The sequence below is a fragment of the Phymastichus coffea genome, unplaced genomic scaffold (genome assembly GCF_024137745.1).
Source record: "Phymastichus coffea isolate CEN01 unplaced genomic scaffold, Cenicafe_Pcof_1.1 PCOF00268, whole genome shotgun sequence".
Taxonomy (NCBI): Eukaryota; Metazoa; Arthropoda; class Insecta; order Hymenoptera; family Eulophidae; genus Phymastichus; species Phymastichus coffea.
Window position 1 is genome coordinate 18,899 of NW_026707079.1, and position 22,739 is coordinate 41,637.

Sequence of the window (22,739 nt, forward strand, 5' to 3'; positions counted from 1 at the left end):
TTTTAATCTTGTAGCCTCCGACATACTTGTGCGCGTGGCACATTTCTTCTGAAATGTTCACAGGCAGAACGCTATTTTAATAATACTATCCTTTCGATGATGTACATTATAACGTGACATAAATATAACCGAACTCTTCTATGAATTAAATATTATCGCGCTGCCTATGAAAAAAAAAAAAAAAACGATCAACTCAAAACGGAGGATTAGCGCGCGCGCGAACACGTTCACTTTGAGGCAATTACGGGCAAATCGAGCCCCGTTAATCCGGGCAGGCTGACGTTTATGCGTCCTCGTGGACAATTATCCGTAGTCGCGGCCGGGAGATCGCACAGCGCCTGCGAAACTCCATTAAACTTTGGAGAACGCGCGCCGCTATTTTGCCCTCGTCTCTCTCTCTCTCTCTCTCCCGCGAATGTCGCAGCTGCTGCCGCTCGTCTTTTTCCAACTAGCTCTGCCAGACCACGATTGCCTCGCGCGTCCGACGACACTTTTCGAAAGTCCCCTTCGTTCTCGCGGTTCGCAGCTGGATCTCACGAAGGACGATCAGAGCTCGCGCGACTTCGGGATCGGCGGGAAACGCGACGATTCGCGACGCGGAACGTCGCTAGTCGTCCGTTTCGGCTCGCATCGACCGTGAGAGGAAGGGCCTCCTTCTCGCGGGTTATTGGGGCGGCGGCGCGCGCGCGCATTCTGGGAAAACCGGTTTCGACAGCTCGCGTGCGCGTGGCTCGGCAGGCCACCCTTCGTCGCCGTCCCGTACGCATCCCGTATCGATCGAGCCAGCCGTTCTCCTCGGCAAGGGCACGCGCGCGCTGGGGGAGCATCGCGCCACCGTACACGCGCGCTTTCCTTTGTGCGCGCGGGGGCCGAAGTTCGGCTGGAAAAGCAAATACGGCATGTTGCGTGCGCAGTAGGTCGACTGCGCCCGCGATTGTTCCAACGCGCGCACCGCTTGTGGAGGTTTCCGTGGCCAGGCAGGTGGGCGTGGGAGTGTTCGTGCTGCGACGGCTACTCGCCCCGCACCAATTTTCCTCGATCTTTATTCCAACAGTGTTGTTCCTTGACTTGTCAAGAGCGCCACGTTAAGGTTATTGGGTTGTTCGGGGCTTCCAAACATTTTTCTAACTAGCGCAACGCCGCAGCGTCCGTCTGGCGCCTCTTATTATCTAGAACGGCGGTTCTCTTTAACGAAGAAAATCCTTCCTCGTGATTGCCGCGCGTGCCATTTTTCGCTGTAATATGTGACTGCTCGATGCCTTTAACGTTCAGGACAACGAGCGAGTCGTCGATCCGATCTGGCCGGGCGCGAGTAGCGCGCGAGAACGGACGGCGACGGCGAGGCAATGCACGTGCTCTCTCGATATTCGCGAGCGCGCAAAGCCGTCGATACGGCGATATACCGCGACGGCGTTCGCTGGCGTAGCGCAAGAGCGCACGCGCAGCGCGGCCCAAGTCGCAGGCGTGCTTGCCGGGCGTGCTCCTAACCTCCCGAGTAGAAGACGCCGGGCGGGCGTGCGCGCGTGCGTGCGTGCGGGCAGGCAGGCAGGCAGGCAGGCAGGCAGGCAGGCAGGCAGGCAGGCAGGCAGGCAGGCAGGCAGGCAGGCAGGCAGGCAGGCAGGCAGGCAGGCAGGCAGGCAGGCAGGCAGGCAGGCAGGCAGGCAGGCAGGCAGGCAGGCAGGCAGCAGGCAGGGGCTGAAAAGCGCGGCGCGGTGTTGGCGAGCGCGCGCGCGCGCACGCATCCTCCGCGCGTCGTCTGTGTGTCTCTCTCTCGCGCGCGCGCGCGCGGCCATGTTTGCGCGGGTGCGCTGGGCGTGGTCAGGCGCGCCGGTGGGGATCGCGCCTCGGCGCCGGCATTGGCCACTCGGCGGTAGAGTTTCTCTCGGCGCGGAGGGGGAGGAAGCGCGAGGGGAGTGAGAGCAGTGCCGTCTCGACGCGACCTGGAATGTGAGGTCGTGTGTGTGCGCGCGCAGGTGTGCGCGCGTGTGCGCGCGCTCCAAGTTTTTTTTTTCCCTCCGCTACTTCTTTCGGAAAATCGCGTAGTTCTTTCGTTCGCGCGTTCCCTCTCTCTCTCTCTCTCTCTCTCCTGCTCGTTTCATTGGAATTTACCTCGTCGTTACATCGACGCGAGAAGAGATTTCGCGCTGGTTCGCGCGGCTGTAAAGTTTTTTACGAGGTAGGACGCCGTGGCGCGGCTGCGCGCGCTCGCGTGGTCGTTCATAATTTGATCGGCACGAGCGCGCGCGCGGCGGCGGTAAGCTTTTTCCTCCATTTCTTCTGTCGTTAATCGTGTCACGTTGTTTGCTCGACAGGTCGCTGGTGGGCAAGTTGCTGATTAACATCTTCCAGAACGCGGTCAAGTCGCAGCAGAGGATCAACGTCGACGAGGTGTTCGAGCCGATCGACCAGATCAAGTACGACACTGGTGAGTGGCCGTAACCCAGACGAACTTGCCTTGCGAGCACGCACGGAGGCGACGGTCTTATCGGCCGCTCGCGCACAGAGTGTGCGGCGCACAGTAGCGCAGTCACGCACGATAAGCCGTCTTCGAAAAAAAAAAGAAAAAAAAAAAAATAATAGACGATCGCGGCCGAGAGAGCGTGAGACGTTGCAGCGGACCGGCAGTCTGGGGAATCGCGCGCGCATCGATTCTAATGCGCGTCTCGCATCTCCTCGCTCTCTGCGTTATCGACGCCCATCGGTCCGAGATTTTTCGACTAGCGCGCACGAGGTTACTTTCCATGACGCGTTCCGTCAATCTGCGATTGCCCGTCTGACGAATTTATCTGCCTGCTTGGATTGCCGTTTGAAGAATACCCCCACCCGCCCGCCCGCGCACTTCTTTTTCCGCTCCTCGCGCGAGCTAATTATTGGCCTGCCTTTTTCAATCGCCTTATCAACCCACAGCGCTGGCCGGGAGTATTTATACATGCTTTCCCAATTTGATAACGCGCCAATACTATTTCAGCAGAAGGAGAGAGAGCGAGAGGGAAACTTGGTAAGATTATCGCTGATCAGCTATGGATCACGTGCGCGGCTTCTCCTCTTCTTTTATTAGAACGCGGATTGGACTTGGCTCTTCCGTCTTTTTTTAATGTCTTTGTGCGCTACCCGACAAAATGGCGCTTGCCTGCTCTTTTTTTTCTTTCTTTTTCTCTTTTCTTTTCCCGCGAGGCCTCGCGCTCGTCAATCACAGCTTGTGGGTGTTTGCAAATTTCGGGCAATAACTCGCTGCTTATACGAGCAACAGGGCCACATTCTGACGTAAATAATTCACCCATGGCGTCGATTTTCAAGCAACGTGACGGGGAACAAGGGAGCCGAAAGCTCATTGACCCCTACTTTCCTCCTCGTAAAAATAGCAGCGGCGTAGCGCATAGTAGGCTTCATTTTTTCCGACCGAGAGAGAGAAAGATGCGGGCGAAAGAAGGGGCTAGTAGTGCACTTCCGGCGCACCACGTGCACAGGAAGTACCCGGCGCGCGCGGCAACGGCAACGCTCGTTAGTCTACGAGGCTGCTGTTTTGCTGCAGCGTCCCGCTCCGTTTTTTCTTCTTCTTTTCCGAGCCAAGGATGATACTTTCGAAGCTTCGATTTTCGTGCTGGTTGGCTCTCTCAACCATGACTTTTTTTCTCAAGTTGGACAAAAATCCTTTTTTTTTTCCTATTTTCTCTTTTTTCTTTTACGAGGAATACTCGTTTGACTTTGACGAAAATAGTCTGAACGTCGACGGGCGTAATTCGAATGCATTTTTCTATTACGCGCCAACATGAGAATTGTGAAAGTCGAGTTCCCCAGAATGATGCTACTTCGTTTGCCGCCATTTCGCCTTTCCTCGGAGTCGTGTCTCTCTTTCACATTGCTAATCGGGAATAAAAATCCCGACCGATCGAGCCATTCCGAAAATAGAAAAAAAAAACAGAACTAAATAAAAAATTTGGAAAAAGACAAGGAGTATGATTAAGCATCAAACCACCAGGATACAAAAGCACAGGGGTACAGGGCCAAGTCCGCGAGTGAGCGCGCAGGGTATCTGGCGGCTCGAGTCGGCGCAGCAAGCGCGATAATGAGGCGGGTGCAATGTCGAGCACACGGGTGAAAGGGTTGTTGCACCTTGTGTGCACGTCGCGCGCGTAAGAGAGAGAGAGAGAGAGAGAGAGAGAGCGAGCACGAGTGACGGAGGGAGAAGGTGGGGAGAGGAGGGAGGAAGTCGAAAAGGGGCGGTCCGAAGAAAAATGGCTGCGCGCAAAACTACACGCTGGCCCCGCGACTCGGGGGAAGTTTTCGTGCCGAGGTGCGATTAAACCGGCGCCGCACGTGCTGATTCACCTAATGTGCGTTCGTTTCTTCGCTCCTCGCGCCCGTCGCCTCCTTCTTTTTCGAAAACGCCACGGCCGGCGCGCTTCGACTTCGCCCGCCCGCCAGCCAGCCGCCACGAACTTCGCGAGAGGGTCTTCGAACTCTCGCATCGATTTTTCGAGCTGCATCGTTCCGGGGAAGAAGGGGGAGGGGCGGGGGGCTGCACGATTACCAAGCGATTCGTTCGGCCGCGGGTGTGCGCCGTCGGCGCGACGTCTCGGTAAGTCCATTGCCAGCGCGTCGATCCTACGGACGAACAACGATGTCACGCTTATCCGCGCGCGCGCGAGTGTATATATAGCGTGCGTCGTGCCCACGCGCTCCGCGACATTGACTTGCCTCGCCTGCAATGTATATTTAAACGCGCCTCCTTACACTCCGCCCGAATACCTCAAACGAGAGAAAGAGAGAGAGAGAGAGAGAGAGAGAGAGAGAGAGAGAGAGAGAGAGAGAGAGAGAGAGAGAGAGAGAGAGAGAGAGAGAGAGAGAGAGAGAGAGAGAGAGAGAGAGAGAGAGAGACCCCCAACGGCTCGTCACGTCGCGTGCCGCCGCGCGTCTTCTTCCGCGCGCCCGTTGGCTTTTCTTTTTTCAGAGAGCGAGGAGGATGCTAATTTTAACATTTTTCGACCAGCTCGGGAGTGCCTTTTATGGAAGTACACGGGCAACGCAGTTGTTATTTTCCTCTCTATTCGATTATCGAGAAACGATTGGTGTGCGTGAAGCGTCAGATATTTCAGAAGCCATTTTGACGGCTGGAGATGCTACTCGTACGAGTGCTCGAACCTCGCCGGTGTTCGCGGGGGAAGCCCGATGCGAACCCGCCAAATTCGGCGTGTCACCGCGCGACATCGATCCGACATGGCGAACCGGGGGAAAAGAAAGACCAACTCCCGAAAATAACGGAGCGAGGCGAGCTTCCATCGTCGCCGAGAGCGAAGAATGGCGGACGCCTCTGAAAAGTATCGTACGCGTATTTTTAGAGGTCGCGACCGCGTGGGCTGAGAGAAAAGCTCGCGAGCTGCTCATCCTTTCGCGTGGCCTGTCGCCGACAAGGGGACTGGCCGAGGAAGATGATTGCCCGCGACGCAGCGCTGCTCGCGCTCGTTGGACGTTGGCGCTGCCTCGTAGGTGTCAGCGGAGTAGTCGCGCGCGAGTTATTGCTGGACTCGATCGTTCGCGCTCACCCGCCTCGGAGCCGTCCGTGAGAGCGGTCGCCTAAATGGTGCCCGCGCAAATGAAAAGAAAAAACGAGTGAATCGGCTGCTGCCCCGCCGGCGACGCGCGCGAATCTTCGACTTCTCGCGTCTGGCAATCGGACGTTCGGCTCGCTCGACAAAAAGGAAAAGGGGGAAGGAGGAAAAAGGAACGCCGAGCGGCGAAGGCGAGCTAGCGCTCTATTTCCATACGCCGCGCTGGAGTTGTATTATCGGGGGGAAGGGGGGGGGGCGCGGCGACCGGCTGCATACAGTGTATATTTTTGGAGTCAGCCAGGGGTGACTTCCGTTCGACGTTGCTCATGCCTTGCTTGGTCGATCGCTTCTTTTCGACTCCCGTGAGCGAAGCTCACGCCGATGTGTCCGTGGCCTTGCAGTCTGCGGCGGCTGGCGCTCTCGATCCGCGACGCTCGGGATCGGGCGGCCTCCTTGCCCGCTGTGTCCCGGCGGCGCGCTCGTTTTCGAGGGAAAAGCGCGGGGCGCACGTTGTTGCGCCTTTCCGAGCGGCCGGGAAAGGGAGGGAGCGAGGAAGAGCAGCTGGCTACGTGCACCTTTCCCTTCTCCTTCGGGCTGTCTCGCCTCTTCGGAGCCGCGACTCTCGACGTGCGTTAGTTGCCGAGATGCTCGCGTGTATTTAGATTCGCTACCGTCGACTCGCTCTCGAATCCTTTGAGGGCATTTTCAGTAGCACGTGACGCTTCTCGGTCGATCGGCCACCAAGCCCGAAGATACCTCGTTACAATGAAAAACTGTCTACTTCCGGCCTCCCCCTCTGAAATCCCCAGAAGAAACAAAAGCACTGACGATTCCCCTGGCCAATGATTTGATGTTTCCCCGGCGAAACTAGAAGAGAAAAGTCGGACCCTCTGTCGCTACGAAAATAAAACGGTAGTTACATCAGGGCAGAGCAGTTGGAAAAGCGCGGTCCTAACCGTCGGAAAGGCGCAGCGGAGCGGTGACGCAGCAGTGGTGGGGGTAGGGGGGTCTGTTTCCTCGGAAAAAATTGGGGAGTGGGAGGCCGGCGAGGCTTCCCGCGCGAAGGAAAAGCCGACGGAGCGCCAGTCTCACCTAGGCGTTCTCGCTGCCCGCACGCCGAGCCGCGTACTCAACTGGGGCGCATGGTCGTGTTGCAGAGAGCAGCGTGAGGTCGTCGCTGGTCGAGTGTCTGCCGCACGTGGCGCTGCTCTGCCAGGAGCAGTCGAACCTCATACCCAGCGAGAATGTCGTCGATCGGATACTCCACCTCGTGCTCACCTTCATCTCCGACATTGACAACCAGGTAAGGCAGCCTTTTCGAGCTTGTTCACTCGGTTTTCCGCGCTACGAACAATCGGATATTACGACAACGGATCCTCACGAGTTATACATGCTTTTGGGCAACTCTTGACGGATTTCAATCTTAGCGCGAGTTTGATTTTCGGTTGCCCGCCGAAATAACGAACACAGCGAGAAACAAGCAGAGATCGTTATGGTCGCGCGGGCACGTTCTCTATCCGCGTTAGCGAAGCCAAGCGGCGGAATATGATTAAAAAAGGGCATTGATTGTTGCGGCGTGCAGGTGCGCAAGGATGCGCAGACGGCGCTCAACATGCTGCTCGAGCAGCACCTGCTCAACGATCGGCAAATCCAGCAGGACGTCTGCAGTTTCGTGGTGGATTTGTCGCGCGACATCAGACCCGAGTTACAGGCACTCGCCCTCACTGTAAGTTTGACCTTTGATTGGCTACGCTCGATCGCTCATCGCATTGCATCTTGGGTGTATTTCGCAGTAAGGACGCTCTTGAGACCGAGACGCAGCGTGAAAGACATGGGTAGTGAGATGTTACGCGGTTCTCGCGTCTCACTACCTTGTCTTTCATGCGGCCCTCGTTGGTGCAACTCGCCAACGTAGCCTAGTCCGATGTTAATGATAATGTCTCGAGGACTGCCTGGAGCTTCCCACGGTGCCAAGGAGGGGGCATGCTTTTACCATCAAAGCTGGTTTGTCATAGAGTTTCGACTATCACAGCCAGCTTTGATGAGCAAAATTGTGCTTTAACCGTCGCCGACGAGCGAGAGAAAGTGAGAAGAGCAGGAAACACACCCACACCCCATATACACGCACAAGCACCACTCGTCTATTTTGCGGTTCGATACATCAAAGTGGTTGTGGAATGTTAACCTGCTAGCCCCATATCACAGCCATTTTGATGAGCTTGGCCCGTAAATTAACTTCAAGTGTGCTCGGGCCGTTTGCGTGCTCTGCTGCCCGGTTGAAGGCTCGATCCGATCGTAAAAATGGTTGTGACATGTTGCCGTTCGATTCTCATATCACAGCCATTTAAAACGACTCGGGTCGCTGCTGATGAACAGCGTGGGACTTCGCCTCGGCTGGACAACTGTTGGGATCGCGTCGCTTGCAAAGTGGCTGTGCCGTATGCCGCTTTCTATGGATCATATCACAGCCAGCTTTGTAAGCGATGACGCGCCTGCTCCGTCGCTCGACACGCATGGACTTGGACGATCGGTTTTTGCGCAACGACCACTCGTCGGAAGATTTTCCGAGTGTGCCGTGCCGCGTGAGCGCGCGACATTTTCGAAAAAGTGACTATCGCTTGGCGTGTTTACGTTGTCGTGACATTCGTTGAGCTTTCAACGCCCAACCGATAGTCGCCGCCAATAACAATGCGTTACAATGTTTTTGTTTTCCTCTTCTATAGTCTTGTATAGTCTCAAACTATACTCGCGGCTGTCGCGCCCGTCAGAGTGACTGTGATGTGGTGACGATAGACTCATATCACAGCCAGCTTTGATATGCGCACCAGTCTGCCGACTCACGGCCATGAAGAATTTCAGTCATTTGTCAGATCCGTAACGCGCAAATAATGTAAATTCAATTGAAAATTACGTCTTCCAGTTGATCGCTATTACTACTTTTATCTTCATGTTTTTTCTTCTCTCGTTTGATTCGCAGCTCATGACGCAAGTAAGTCTGTACATAGGAGACAAACTTACCGAGAGATTCTTTCTCGATCGATTCCTCGAGCTATGTAAAAGCGAGGGTTTCTATGTCAGGAGGGTCTGCGCTTCCATCATGGGCGAGTTTTGTACGATCATGTCGAAAGAGACCGTTCAGAGCAAATTGGTAAGTGTGTTCTTCTGAGCATGCTTCTTTGTTCCTCGATTATCGCATGGAAACGTAAATGTCTTTTTGTTCGCGTGCTCCCGTCATAAATATCTAAAAGAAAAAAAAAAAAAAAAGAAGGCACACGCGAACACGTTAACAAGAAAAGCATCGAAATCGAGAGTTCGTATTTTTTCAGCTGTCGACGTACGCGGATCTATGCTTAGACAGCATCTGGGGTGTGCGCAAAACTTCAGTGGACGTGATGATATCCGTAGCGCGTTGCGTTCCAGTGTCAATCCGTCGACGACTGTTGTCGAAACTGTTGGTGCGACATTTGCGCGACGAGTCGCGCTGGGTGCGCCGATCTGCTTACGAAATCCTCGGGCCTTTCATCTCCACTTTCGCCAAGCAGTTTTATGAGATCATCTGCGACCAAAAGGGCGAACTCATACTCATTCACGAGTACAAAGGCGGCGTGCCGAGGTTCAATGTGTTAGTAATCATATTGCAACAAGACTTACACTTATTTATCTAAATGTTTGAGAAATTCACATATTTGTTATTTGCTTACAGAGTTCCCGTTGCCAAAGTTAGCGATATACTTATAGAGAATCTGGCCGATGTCAATTCATTTTACTGCAAGCAAACCAAACCACAAGACAAAGTTTCATATAAATTGAACGGGAAGAAATTGGCACTTGGAAAATTATTGAGGAGGCAAATGGTAATTAACTCGTTTCCTTATGATATCTTTATTTTTAATTTATGGTTGCATCGTTTACTTCAGATGAATGATGATTATAATGACAACAATCAAAACCTTAGCGATCAATCGAAACTCATAACCGATTGTAAAAATGCCAACACCGATGAATGTGAAAATTTCAATCTTTTTCAATATTACTACAATCCACCCGACATGCCTTTGGATCCAGAATTAGTTAAATCAATTATTAACGACAATGATCTACCGCTAGATGATAACGAAAAATCAAATGAAGTCTCAAGTAAGAAATCTTTTTTCAAATTAAATTGATCAATTTACAAACATTCGTATCAGATTACTTATTTTCACGTTTTGCTTAGTTAATGAAAATGCCAACATTGAAAAAATTAAAGAGTATGAAGATAGTAATAAAAATATTGAGAATAAAGAGTCGGAAACAGAAAGTAGCAATGAAAATAATAAAATTTATGATAACAGGCAAGAAATCAACAATGATGATAATGACAATACTATAGAGTCACAAATTAGCGAAGAACTGCCTCAGAAATTATGTAACGAGAGCAGGTAGAGTTTGACAATCCATTAAAACTTTTCAAAGCTCATCATTATTGAAGAATTAAATTATTATCTGTTTTTTTTTGTCCCTCTTCAGTTCGATAGATTGTGGAAAAAAACGTACTAGAACAAGAAAACTTAGAGATTATGATCCTATCTATGTAGGTAGGCAAAGGTATTTTGAAACCCACACATTTTACAGTGCCGGACTTAAAACAGAGGACGAGACAGAATTGTATGAAGAAAAAGAAGAAGAGGTAAAAGTGTCCTTTATTTCAATTCGAAAATAAAATATCTTAAAATGTTTGACTCCTTTTAACAGTTGTTATTTTTATTGACAGGATTCTTTGGACAACGAGCAATCGAAGACTACGATATCAATATATTCCAAGATATCCGAAAGATTAAAACTGTATTCGCATAAGTCATCGGAGAATCTCGACAAATCCTTCGAACAGAGTAACTCGACCATCGTCCTAAATGATTTTGAAGACGATGAAGAAGAAGGCGAGATTGTACCGCGCATTTTGGTAGATTACTTCGTATCGATGTCTGAACTGAAGCCGGATGTAGACGGTGATCTCGGAACGGACATGGACTACCACTGTGCCTACAGTTTCCCCGCCATAGTCCTCACTTTAGGCAAAGAGAACTGGCACCGTCTGAAAGATGCCTACTGGAGATTAGCTTCGGCCGTGCCGTGGAAGGTGCGAAGTACTTTGGCTTCGAGTATCCACGAGATCGCAATTATCATCGAAAAAGATTACGCTGCCAGAGATCTCGTGCCGATATACAATGGATTTATCAAAGATCTCGATGAAGTTAGGATAGGAGCGTTAAAACACTTCTCTAAGTTCTTAAAAGTTTTGAGCCCTCAAGATCGCACGCAGTACCTGCCAAAACTTAACGACTTCTTGATCACCGACAGCAAGTGGAACTGGAGGCTGAAAGAAGAGTTGGTGCATCAGCTGTCAAAAATAATACATTACAATCTTTACAAACACACCGACGTTGCAGAATACATCTCGCCTTTATTGTTACAACTCATTCAAGACAGAGTTGCCGCCGTAAGAATTGAAGCTATCAATGTGGTTAGTAGTCATTTCGATCATTGATTGTTGTAATTTTCTTCTTATGATCGAACAATGTATTATAATAGCTTTACGTTTCTTTGCAGATCTCCCAGACGTTAGCATATCTTGATACGTACAGTGACGACTCACTGTCGTTAGCGATGATTCGTGAAATAAGGGACCTACTGATGGCTCATGCCGCGGAAAGATGGTCAATTAGACAAACTTACCCTCTCATTTGCTCGACGGTCATGGTCAAAGGGAGTGTCGAGGATAAAGTGTTCGCTGAAGAATTACTGCCGTATTTACTGGAGCTTACTAACGACAAGGTGCCAACTGTTAGGCTCGTCGTTGCCAGGACACTTGTTCGAGATTATTATCGTGAGTATTTTTAATAATTAAAATGGAATTTTTCAGAATAGACATATTAAGCATTGACGTTCATCTATTTATTCTGTAGCGTATTGTTATGATCCAGAGCTTAGAAGTCAAATATATCAAACGTTGAAAATGATGCAGTCGGACAGTGACCGGGATGTGCGAGAATTCGCAAACGAATTGAAAGACTGATAACTCTACTGCAATATTTACCGATAGAATCATGATCACTGGAGAAGAGTCGACGTAGAGTATTCAATGTCACAACGTGATTGTTTCCTTTCTTTTAAACTGCGCTATGTTTCTTCACTTAATTTTTACAGAAGCCAAGTAGAATCAAGCGCCAGATAAAATCAATTCATTTTTATTATGAGGGAATTTATTCATACGGAATGTTCAAACACTCGTTTGGTTTAGAGCAACTTGTCGAATTCGCCTTGAATATTATACTGTGACCTTGTGATAAAATAATTATGAAATTTGACTTGTGGATGCTTTTACAACCAATGAGCATAGTATGAAAGGTACATCAAGTTTAAGAAAAGATAAAAGTAAATAAATGAAAAGTAAAAGTTTTAATAAAGCGCGTGATGAAAGATACAGTTAAAGTTTACTGGATGATATATCTGTATGAGTGAATGCTTGTATTGCGATTGAGCAGTTGTGATTTTTCTTCAATAAACTGTAATGACAGATCGAGTGATGTTAAAGAATTTTTTTTATTGAAAACTGTACATTTTCTACGTGAAATGTGTTGAGCGATTTGTTAATATTCGCGAACATAGATTTGTAGCCAAACATATTTTTAATTTTGCACTCATTAAATAATACTATAATGGAAAATAAAAAGAAGTTTCTTAGTGATCTTAAATCCATTTAAAGTCGTACTTGAAAATAAGACTGCATTTTTAGAGCATTTTTTTGTAGCCTATTTTTTAATCATTGTCAATATATGCCGTAATATTTTGATATGAATTGCAGCTGTCTATCTGAATAAAATTTAAACATTTGAAGTATATTCAAAGTCTTTTACTATAAACTGCTGTCAATAAGTATTATTATAACTCGTCAATGTATTTCAATTTAACATTAAAATATAATTATCGACTACATTCTTTAAATCACAATTGCAAATTGTTTGCTAGCTAGATTAAGTGCCCATAAGCTAATAGTTAATGAACTTTTAAAATTTTTTGTAAACAAACTTAAAATTATTGCCAAATATCTAATTAGTACTGGTGCTTAATAAGTTTGAATTCACCACTAAATATTTTGATATGTTGAAAGATCTTCTCCAAAAATTTGCATAGTAAATTACAATTTTTATAAACTGTGAGCTTGAACATGTGAATTTACTGAAAGGGACAATATGAGTGACACAGTTGAATTGTAAATGACGCGCTTGCTAAAATAAGAAAAAATAAATAAAAGTCGATGCAATTTGTTAGATGCAGTCTAGTTTATTACTTATTCCTTCCTTTTATTTCCTGTGATAAATATTAATTTTATCATAATGATACAACAACTATTAAAAATATCATCGATATGAAAAATAATGTTATCTTATTAATATTTGTATTGTTTCATGTTATGATAAGATGAGCACTAGTTTAATCCAAATTGAACTTATCAATTTTAATCAAAATAATTGAAACACGTATTAGGAAGTAATTGTTACAAACTTCACATATTATCAATAGGGAAAACGTACACACGGTAATAATAATTGTAGTATAATTTCCTTTCTCGCCGGCAAGTCTGATATTTATAATATTTAAAACATTTTTTTAGGAAATATTTTATTTGTAGAAAGGAGAGTATTAATTATTTCATAATAATTAAAATATATATAATTTAAACCTGGACTTAATTAACAGATCTGTGAACTCAGCAAATTGACTTGCAATTATCATTTTTTGTAGCTTTTTCATAATTAGAAAAATGCTATTCAAATATTGGATTGCATTTACACTTATTTTACTCTCTTTATCATTAGTTTACGGGATAGGTACTTATTATTTAATCCAGCTTGTGCTTAATAAATTGTACGAAAATGTGATCACAACTTGATAATCTTTTAGATTTGTCGAAAGATTGCGGTCCCATTTCAGAATGGTTACGTTGCGTGGAAAAATGTCAAAGTAATCAGACTAAATCACTCATTCGAAAACTGATCCTGTTTGAAAAGTAACCCGAACAATTTTTTCCCAAATGAATCAGACGAAGAATCGATTGGACGTCCGGTTATCGGTCACAAATTGGATTGTAGGAGCGAGTGCACAGAAATAACCAAGCCCATTTTCAAGAAAGCAGCGCAGATGGAAGCCGCGAAGCACGCCAACCCGAAATCTGACGAGAAGAAATGCTTGAGGAGTTGCTGGTGTGAGTCAACAGTCCAATTGATAAGATCACGCGATGTAAAATTGTTGCAAATTGATTATCCCGAAAACGAAATAAATTGATTCCATGCGGTCAGGCAATAATGCGGACACGCGACGTGGACTGAAGGGAATTTCTTGCCATCGAATTTGCAAACGTAATCCTCGGCAACGATATCTCGTACAACATTGAGTGAACGCGCCAGCATGTCAGCAAACAGGTTTATATCGGTTTGCAGCTCGTCGGATCGCGAATGAAGGATTTCCTTGAAACTTTTTGTCTATAAAGTTATCGATGACAGACCCTAAATAAATTGCATAATGATCTTTGGAGTTGTTTCACGTGCACGTGCTTAACTCAACTTGTTGCTTTGACATTACAATGAATGAAAAGGCAATAAGACGATACCGTGCGCTTCAACAATCTAAGAGTAGTGATGTTTATCCCCATCTAAAACATACGGTATTAGCTTATTGTACTTTCGTTCACTTAGTTCAGGACTTTGTTCAATTTGCAATACAGTTCAGACGAGGAACTAGACTGGTATGAAATTGTTCTTTTATTAACCGTGATCGCTAGCTTTATTGGCTCATAATTTTGGAATGTAAACCGTGTTTTCGTAGAAACTGAACGAGTCGAACAATTCCTTGTAACTTCGAGTCCGCCTGGCTAGTGTCTATGAGAAGCTCGCAATCGCAATGTTTGTGGAGCCACGCCGTATTACTTTCCACGATTGCCGCAAATTAATGCAGAAGTCAGCCTCAGTTTTGTGAGCCTAATTTATTGTAAAAAAAAGGTCGCTCGGCATAATGATGATTTATATTGACATTAGTTTTAAAATTATACGTTACGTTGTTACATTTTCCACATTAAAAATATTAATATAAAGAGAAAAGTTCGAATAATAAAACTGGTTCAGTCGAGCTTAAGCTTTCATCCATATCTTTTATCGAGCATATTTTCCTTCTTTCGATTTTCACTACCTTTGAAAAGTGAGTGCCGAAATAGTATTTTTCCTGAGTTTCCTCAACTACACTCACAGTTATTATTATCGCGCACGATCAGCCAGACGAGACACTATTAAAATATATACCGAGAGATAAATTGTTCATTGACATTGTCAGCTGTGAAAGCGGATTTCAAGCGATAAAGTTGGAAGATGAACTTCTGTGCCACATGCTCGATTTTCGATGGATTTCTTTTTATTACGACTCAAGTTGGACCAAGGTTGGCCAGGGCTAAATACTACGAGACTACTTCCGCAATAATCAAAGCGTTCGATAATTGACCGAAGCGTAGCCATGCAAACATCCCTAAAAATACATTTGCTACAAAAGGTTCATCCTAAAAATAAATGTTACAAATAAACAGCGTATCAGAAGGTGCCAGGGCAGTAACGAGTGGGTACTCGACGTTACGACACGTTGCAGATTCCTTGCCGAAGCGCAGCGCCGACTACGAGTCTGTCGCGGCCGGCGCGGTCGGCTGCCAATCGATGCTTCCGTTCAGAATGCGCGAGCCTCGCGGCCGGTCCGTTCGCGAGATCCACCGCTCCTCATCTCGGCGACGAGGCTGCGCAGGTCGTCGACCTAGTCGCAAACGACGACGCGGAGAGTCAGTCGCGCGCTAAGCCACGGACGCCAATGGATTCACCTTGACGATCAAGCTCGCCAGCAGATCCTTCGTCTCGCCCGCTGCCGTTCCGGCGCTACCCGTCGCCGCAGCTCTGCTCCGCTCCGCTCCCGCGCGCAACTCTTGCGAGCGCGCGCTCTTCGGCACCGCCTTGATGACAATGGCATTGACGCTCTTGTCGCTTCTCGCTGCCGTCGTCTTGCCGCAACGCTCGGCTGGCTTGTCCCGGCTCGGCCGCTGGCCGTCGTTGCCCACGAGGCTCGCAGCGCTGCTTTTCGATTTCTTATCGCTGGGCTTCGGTTTCGGTCTCGGCACTGGCGTTGCCTTTCTCCCCGCAGTTGGCTTCGGCATGCGCGGCTTCGCGGTCGATTTACTACTACCGGGCTTTTTCGGGCTTGGAGCTTTACCTTTCGGCTTTGCTTTGCCGGCTTTCGTCTCGCCATCGCCGAGCCTTTCATTCGCGGAAATCGCTGCAGGTCTGCCGTTCACGTATGCTGCATCGCCGCGAAAATGTTCACGGTCTTCTCGACCGGACTGGAACTGCTCGGCTGACTGTTTCGCCGCACTTCTGCAACATACATTGGCTTTTTCGTATAATGTCGGAAGAGCAAGCGCTACTCGACCGACTGCGAGCTACAGTAGTCCGTTTGCGAGTGCTCGCAAGAGAAACGATAAATCAGCCGTGGCTAGCGGGAAATCGGACGAACGTACAGCGGCGCGCTGTCTCTGGGATCCACTCGATTGGACGCCTGTTCCTCGTCTTCGTAGTAGTACTCCTCGCCTTCCTCGTAGTCGCAGCCGTTGTCCCTTTTCAGTCTCGCTGCGTCGCGTGAATCAGCGCCAGTCCCGAGGAATCGCGGCGGACTTGTTTGGCCCAAGCGCGTGCCAACGGGCGAGCCGTCGAGCGAACACCGGCGATCGCGCCTCGCGGGACCTTCGATCCTCGCCCCCAGCTCCGGATAAACGTCCTCCAAGCTGTTGCGCTTGAGCGTCATCTGGTCGTCGAGGAAGGTGCCGGGGACGTCGACGTCGTCGTCGAGGCTGCCCCCGTACTCGGCCTCGCTCTCGTCCGCCGGATTCATCTCTTCGGACGAGAATGTCTCGTAAGTCCGGCGCGGCACGCGGTGCTGCGGGCGCGTGAGTAAAACAGCATCGCCGTGGTTTCGCCGACGACGGTCGAACTCCTCGTCTGCCGAGCGTAGCTTACAACGTACGAAGGCGGATTGCCGACGGAGCGGCGGACGCTCGCGTCGCGCCTCTTCGCGCGCCTCTTCACGCGCACGTGGGGCTCCAGAGATTCCGGATCGACGGCGTAGTCGGGCTCCTCGAGCGGCTCCGGGCCAGACGGCTTCTCGAGGGACGACCTCTCGCGCAACTTTGCGCCCGGAGCACAATCGCTCGTAGCTGGAACGATCGCGAACGCGCGTTGCGGAAATCGAAATTGGAAGCAGGGCAAAGTGATACCACGAGCGTCCGCCTCTGTGGTGCTAGCCGGAAGGTGCCTCCAGTTGCCAAACAAGTCGAAATCCTCTTGTTTGGCGTTATCGGCAAACAATGCTCCGATGGTACGTCGATTCCTCCCCACGAGATCAGCGGCTTCGATGGCGATCGTCATCAACCAGGCGATTGCGAGCAGCCGCAGCTGCATAATACAGAGTCCACGGGAAGCCACGGCATTGGAACAATCGACTGCGCTTGGCTTTTGAGGTTGCGATTGGCGACCTGACGTTGTCGCTCAATTAAATGCCGTATGCTTCAGCAATGTCATTTGCAATGCGCGTACAATTTTTTGCTCGATAATTGGATTTGCTTTCTTCGAGTACATTTCATAAGCGATTAGACTTTTTTCTTTGTTACTTTCAAATAGAAATGTAGCATGGTTATTCAAAACATTGCTATAGTGGCGGAAAACGACAATCGAATTCACTGTTCAATAAAATGAAAATGAAATTGCGCTGCAATCTCGTAATTTGTAGAAACTATTTAATATAACTTTTTCTATACTTGTTATATTTTATTAAGTTAGAACTTATAATTTTACATTACTGATTTTACACGACTCTAAAGAACAGAAAATAATGATTACTTTATAAATATTAATGTAACTTACAATTATAAAAGTAAAGGTATTATAAAACACTACAGGAGTAAAATGAATATAGGAAAGCAAGGAGTTCCATAATGAAAGTAGACATGTATTAAAATATTAGAACTCTTTACATCCAATCATGGATATAATTTACAGTTTTGCAGTATAATTTCATATACATTCAATAATTAGATTTTCGACTTGGCATTCTTTTATACACTACTACATTACTTTACAAATGATGGGATGGGTTTTTTAATTATATACTTATGCTAAAAATTTGACAATTTAAATCGTAACTCGAGGATATAATCTTTTTTGGTTTTCTCTTGTGGTTTATAGAAATATCACAAAATATTCGATTGATAATTGTTCGATGAAAAAATATTATTGATTTTGTTTAAACTAATGAATTCTGTTTCTATAGAGAGCTGAATTATTAGTCTAAGTTAAAAAAAAATATATCGTATGATGAGTCTAAAAAAACGATTTATTTCGTATCTCGTGCTTCTTCGTGAAAAATTAATGTATTAACAGTAAATGATATAAATATATGCTTAAAATAACAAAGCAAAAATTCAGTTACTATCACATAATGAGAATTACTATAACAGCTCCAAATGATGATTACAGAATTAACATTAAGAATTTTGTTACAAGCATAAGAGCTACAAAAAATGATTATAATTATAAACACTTGATGCTTATACAATTAAAATTAAAGCTAATACTATGACAACCATTGTTTTTGTTCAAAATTCAAAAATGCACGAAATAATTGATTCAAAGAAAACCCGATTAATTAATAATGTATAAAAAACATTAAGTGCTCCATCTAATCTCAAACTTCCCCTTCCAAATTTGGCTCGGATCAGCTTGACTATAAATAACTGAAAGAACAATAATCGAATAAAAAGAAAAAGCCATCTAAAATCCTCGAAACTGTAAAAAATGTTGAATCTAAACTAAAAGTTGAAGATTTTTCTTGCACTAGTTGGAATGTTTCTTACATTTTATCATAGAAATGTTATTTGATATATCTTTCTGAAGCTGGTTTTCTTCTATTCAGTCACATTTAGAATTCAGTATATACGATGTTATTCTGTATTTTGATATTATTTTATAGGTTTTTTTGGAAGTTAACCCGATTATGAATTTGGTAGAAACTATTTTTGAATGTTTCAAGAGTTTCTAAACTCTTTCGTTATTTCGTGTCTATCTGTAGTTTTCATCTCTATGTAAAAAAAATTGTTTAACTGTATCCGACCCGTAATTCAAAACGCACCAGTATTATAGATTAATCAACAATCTATTAATTAATCAGTGATTATCTTGTAAGGTTTGTCGAGGAGTTTGTGCCTCAAAAACATTTGGACTCTTGTCGTAAATGCTGTCTCATTTGATGAGCGTCAAGTATTGTCCACTGATCTTTCTTTAATTGATGCTCTACACATGGGACACTCTAACAATTGTTTAGAACATGTTTGGCAAAATCCTCTGAAACGTTTAAGAACAGCATAAGAACAAATTCACGAAAACAATATTTAAATTTTATGAGAATATAACAATAAAAGTACCTGTGTTCACAGGGTAGTAACTTAACTGTCGCTTTTTTGTCAAAGCACAACGTACATGAATCTTCTCTCACACTGAGTTTCCTAAGCTGATCGAGGTATATGTGCTTGGGTAACACAATTTTATCCTCTGGGTCTAAAGTCGCATGGTCATTGAATGTTTGATAACTTCGATCCGTTGGTGGATATTTAAAAGGAACATTGCCAAAATTAAACAGACATTGCTGGAACGACATAAAACTCGCTGCAGCGAAAAATCCTGATCTGTAGTGATTAATATTACAGTAAATTAGAAAATAATTATTTGTAATAACTCTTTTTGATAATAACGTTACCTTGCGTTTTTAAATAACTGAACACATGGTTTTAAAGCAACTCCATTCACAGAAAAAATGACTTCTAGCTTATTTAAATCTAACAAGCAACCTAAAACATCACCAGCCTTCCATCCATGCATCGCGTAAACCTTTTCACTGCGTGCATTGTGCCATATTAATCTTCTGCAACCGTCGAATGACAACGAAAACTGATCATCTCCAATCCCATATCCTTCCTGAAAATTATTCAAATAGAGCTTGAATAAAAAGCATTCTAGGAACATGTTTCACGAATACACACGTGATTGAGAAAAGTGCTATCCTTCGTTGCCCATCCAATTTGCATAACACCAGTAGTAATTATTAATGTTTCATAATACCACACTCCATCATCTACTTGAAATGTACATCGAACACTTTCAAATGAACAAGCGTCACATCTCGCCTGTAATTAATCAAAAAGTTGTAAATTGAAATATAAGTAATCTGTGCAAGCAAATCATCTTAATATTTACCTCTAAGCCATTGGGAGAAATTTTCAGGTACTCGCTTACGTCCTTTGTATTTAACATCACATTAATGCCAGTCATGTCGACCGTATCATGGGAATATTTTCGGCCTTCTATTAAAACTGAAGTTTCATAATAAAACTAGTTATTATTATGAAGCATAATTAGAAGTATTAATAAAAATAATGAACTTACATAAATTATCTAAACACCATTGAGCACAGAAACCAACTTGACGTCGGACATAATGGATATTATTTACCCATTTCTCTAATTCCAACAAAGGATTCTGCTTCTCTAGTAAGAGTCGCCTCTTAATTGTTACTTTATTCTCACCTAAAATTATAAATATTTCTATAGGTCTTTTTAAAATTAAAGAGTTAATTTGTTAATACTTGCTCACTTACTTGTTTGAGCAAATTTTTCTAATGCTATTAGGGAATACAATACAACATATGGTTCAATATCTTCTTTCTGAAAAGAGAAAATGTCCTTCTTATAGCTTACTTTCCACTAATCTCAATCAAGTGCTAATACAAAATATATTTTATCCTTACAAGATTTGACACAAGATAGTCTAGAGTATCATCTGATAAGATTGCTATACTACTAGGACCAGCTAACCTTTCAGCTATACATCCAAGAACCACGCAAATATTACGTTGTTGTGTTGCACTGGTTTGTACTTTACTGCTTTTCTGTGATAATTGAAATACTTGTGATAACCTTAACACTGAGTCCTACACATTAATGAAACAGAGTTAGAGTTATGATACATTTGACCACCAATTTAAATTTTTTTATTTATAAAACTATGATTAAACAGACTTTAGAAGGTAGTGGACAGTCATCTAACATTAATGTTATAACAGATGGGCCCAAGGGATCATGCATAGGAATTACATTGACCATTGAACTGACAACTTGAATCCAACCATCTTCCTTATCAGCAATGTTGTGCAATTTCAACATGGCTGGTGGTGGTTCTTGTTCGCTAAAAAAATTGCAGATAAATTATTATTCAATGTTCAATACTTTGTTTACACAGATGATCTGAAGTTATGCAACTCCTCACCTGTCAACAAGTAGCCCAATAACACCAAGAATCTCTAAAACTAGCCTATCGATGTTGGCAGATGTGGGAAACTTGTAGCTGGGAGCAGTTTCATTTGTTGTGACATCCACATGGTTGTCCATCAATATTGTGGTTCCCACTGCTCTTGTGCTATTATTTGTTTCATTTTGTTCGGATTCTTCATTGCTGGCATCTTTGCACAAGCAATTGCCCATCCCAATGATTTTGTAAGTGATCCACTGAAGCTTGCTGCTACATATAACTAGTGTGCTTAAGGTTTTTCTTATCCATTTGGACTAGGAGTACATTTTTCTTCTGCTGTTCTTCCCCGACATTTTTACCAAATCTAAGAACAAAAGATACAGGATTGAATGATTTATAACTAACCACTGACAAACTAACATTATTAATATCAATCTGATGAATGCAAGTATTTAGAACTTTTTTACTTTTACGATTTTGAAACTACATCACAAGCTTATCGGCTGACAATTGAACAAACTCGATTGTTAGCTTAACCTCTTTAATAAAAGGTTGTTTCACGAACGTACAGTTACATTAATAATTCACATGCAGAGACGCGGACAAACTTTTCGGAATAGTCAAAGAGAATTCGATGTGTAAACAAGACACGCCCCGTAAAGAGCGCTTAGATCCTTATAAATATTCCAAAACTTGCTCGTTTAACGTCTCGTGAGAAATAGAACACTCCGACGATCTCGTGATGTGCAATAAATAAGTATGTACTAATCGTCATTGCGAGACACTTGCGAAGGCACGCATTATATATTTGGAGCTGGCGACCTGATAATCAGCTGTGCAAAGCCGAGTGTATCATCACTCTTGACATTTTCATCTAATACATAGTAGACCAGAAAAGAAATTAAAAACACAACTTGCTTAAGGGATAACTCACCTGCCTCACTCTCGTTATCGTTAAAAAACACTGACCGAACGCGGCATTGTTGATCTAGAGAAAACACGAATTCGGCAACAAGACACGACGATTGACTCACTCTCGACTGAAAGAGAGAGGGATCCCGAATCGGTTAAGTTGTCTGGTGTTTTCGAGGTTATGTTTGTGTAAATGGAACGTCTAGGTCGAACTAAAAAAAGTGACCAGCAGCACATTTCAGTCTATAACATTCGTGGCTACTGGTTAGTTCAGTAGCAATGGAACATAAACTGAAGTGCGCCGCTAGCCACTTTTCCTTAGCTAGGCCGGCTCGGCCCACAACCCTGGAATTGCAAGTTTAGCGCGCGGGTTTTTAAAAGTCCGCCAAATGCGGCGAAGCGCGAATGAGACGCTTTCTTTTTTCTTTCGCCTCCGCTCTTCCGCGCACCTACAGCAAAGTTAACAATCACGCACAATTTTCGGCAATAACTTTAAGTAACGCAGCGCTTTGACAATTAGATAAAAGCGAGTGAATAAACGCCTTCTTATCATAGCTGTTGTTTTACACAACTGTACGATGTGGATTATTTCGTTGAAACGCAAATATGTTGAGTCACGAGTATAATCGCACGTCTCTTCTTTTTTTTTTGTTATCTATACGCATCGAGTGAATAAACTCAAATGCTATTTGCGATTTTTCGATGAGATTTTTACCACCGAACGCGAGAAGAAATAAAAAACAAATCAGAGCGAATTTCATGCTCCAGCGCGGAACACTCGGCCACTTACTTTCCGGTGTACAACAGCAGCAGGCCTCTCTTGTTTTATTCCTTTCTCTGTTTTACTTTTTTATTATG

The 22,739-nt window shown here is 45.0% G+C and overlaps 2 protein-coding genes across 5 annotated transcripts; one reads left to right on the plus strand and one right to left on the minus strand.

The window, feature by feature from the left end:
* Positions 1 to 2,043: 2,043 nt before the first annotated feature.
* On the plus strand, positions 2,044 to 12,430 carry LOC131674624 (serine/threonine-protein phosphatase 4 regulatory subunit 1-like; the record flags this gene model as incomplete). Its single annotated transcript, XM_058953400.1, has 13 exons — positions 2,044 to 2,176; positions 2,313 to 2,425; positions 6,707 to 6,852; positions 7,132 to 7,275; positions 8,527 to 8,697; positions 8,876 to 9,171; positions 9,253 to 9,403; positions 9,467 to 9,686; positions 9,766 to 9,970; positions 10,059 to 10,218; positions 10,303 to 11,052; positions 11,139 to 11,415; positions 11,495 to 12,430. Coding segments are annotated over 13 exons (2,876 nt in total), but the record flags the coding sequence as incomplete, so codon positions are not given.
* Positions 12,431 to 17,543: 5,113 nt separating this feature from the next.
* On the minus strand, positions 17,544 to 22,687 carry LOC131674622 (RING finger and SPRY domain-containing protein 1-like). 4 transcript variants are annotated; one of them, XM_058953393.1, is made up of 11 exons: positions 22,672 to 22,687; positions 20,988 to 21,333; positions 20,741 to 20,906; positions 20,470 to 20,652; positions 20,320 to 20,386; positions 20,108 to 20,248; positions 19,919 to 20,034; positions 19,705 to 19,848; positions 19,422 to 19,639; positions 19,090 to 19,350; positions 17,544 to 19,009 (listed from the first exon to the last, which is right to left on the minus strand). In XM_058953393.1, the coding sequence occupies exons 2-11, from the start codon at positions 21,200 to 21,202 to the stop codon at positions 18,922 to 18,924; spliced, it is 1,599 nt and encodes a 532-aa protein (XP_058809376.1). In that variant the 5' UTR covers positions 21,203 to 21,333; positions 22,672 to 22,687; the 3' UTR covers positions 17,544 to 18,921. The 4 variants fall into 4 exon arrangements, with proteins under 4 accessions (XP_058809376.1, XP_058809374.1, XP_058809377.1 ...); XM_058953391.1 differs by lacking the exon at positions 22,672 to 22,687 and adding an exon at positions 21,904 to 22,198; XM_058953394.1 differs by lacking the exon at positions 22,672 to 22,687 and adding an exon at positions 21,792 to 21,810.
* Positions 22,688 to 22,739: the final 52 nt, after the last annotated feature.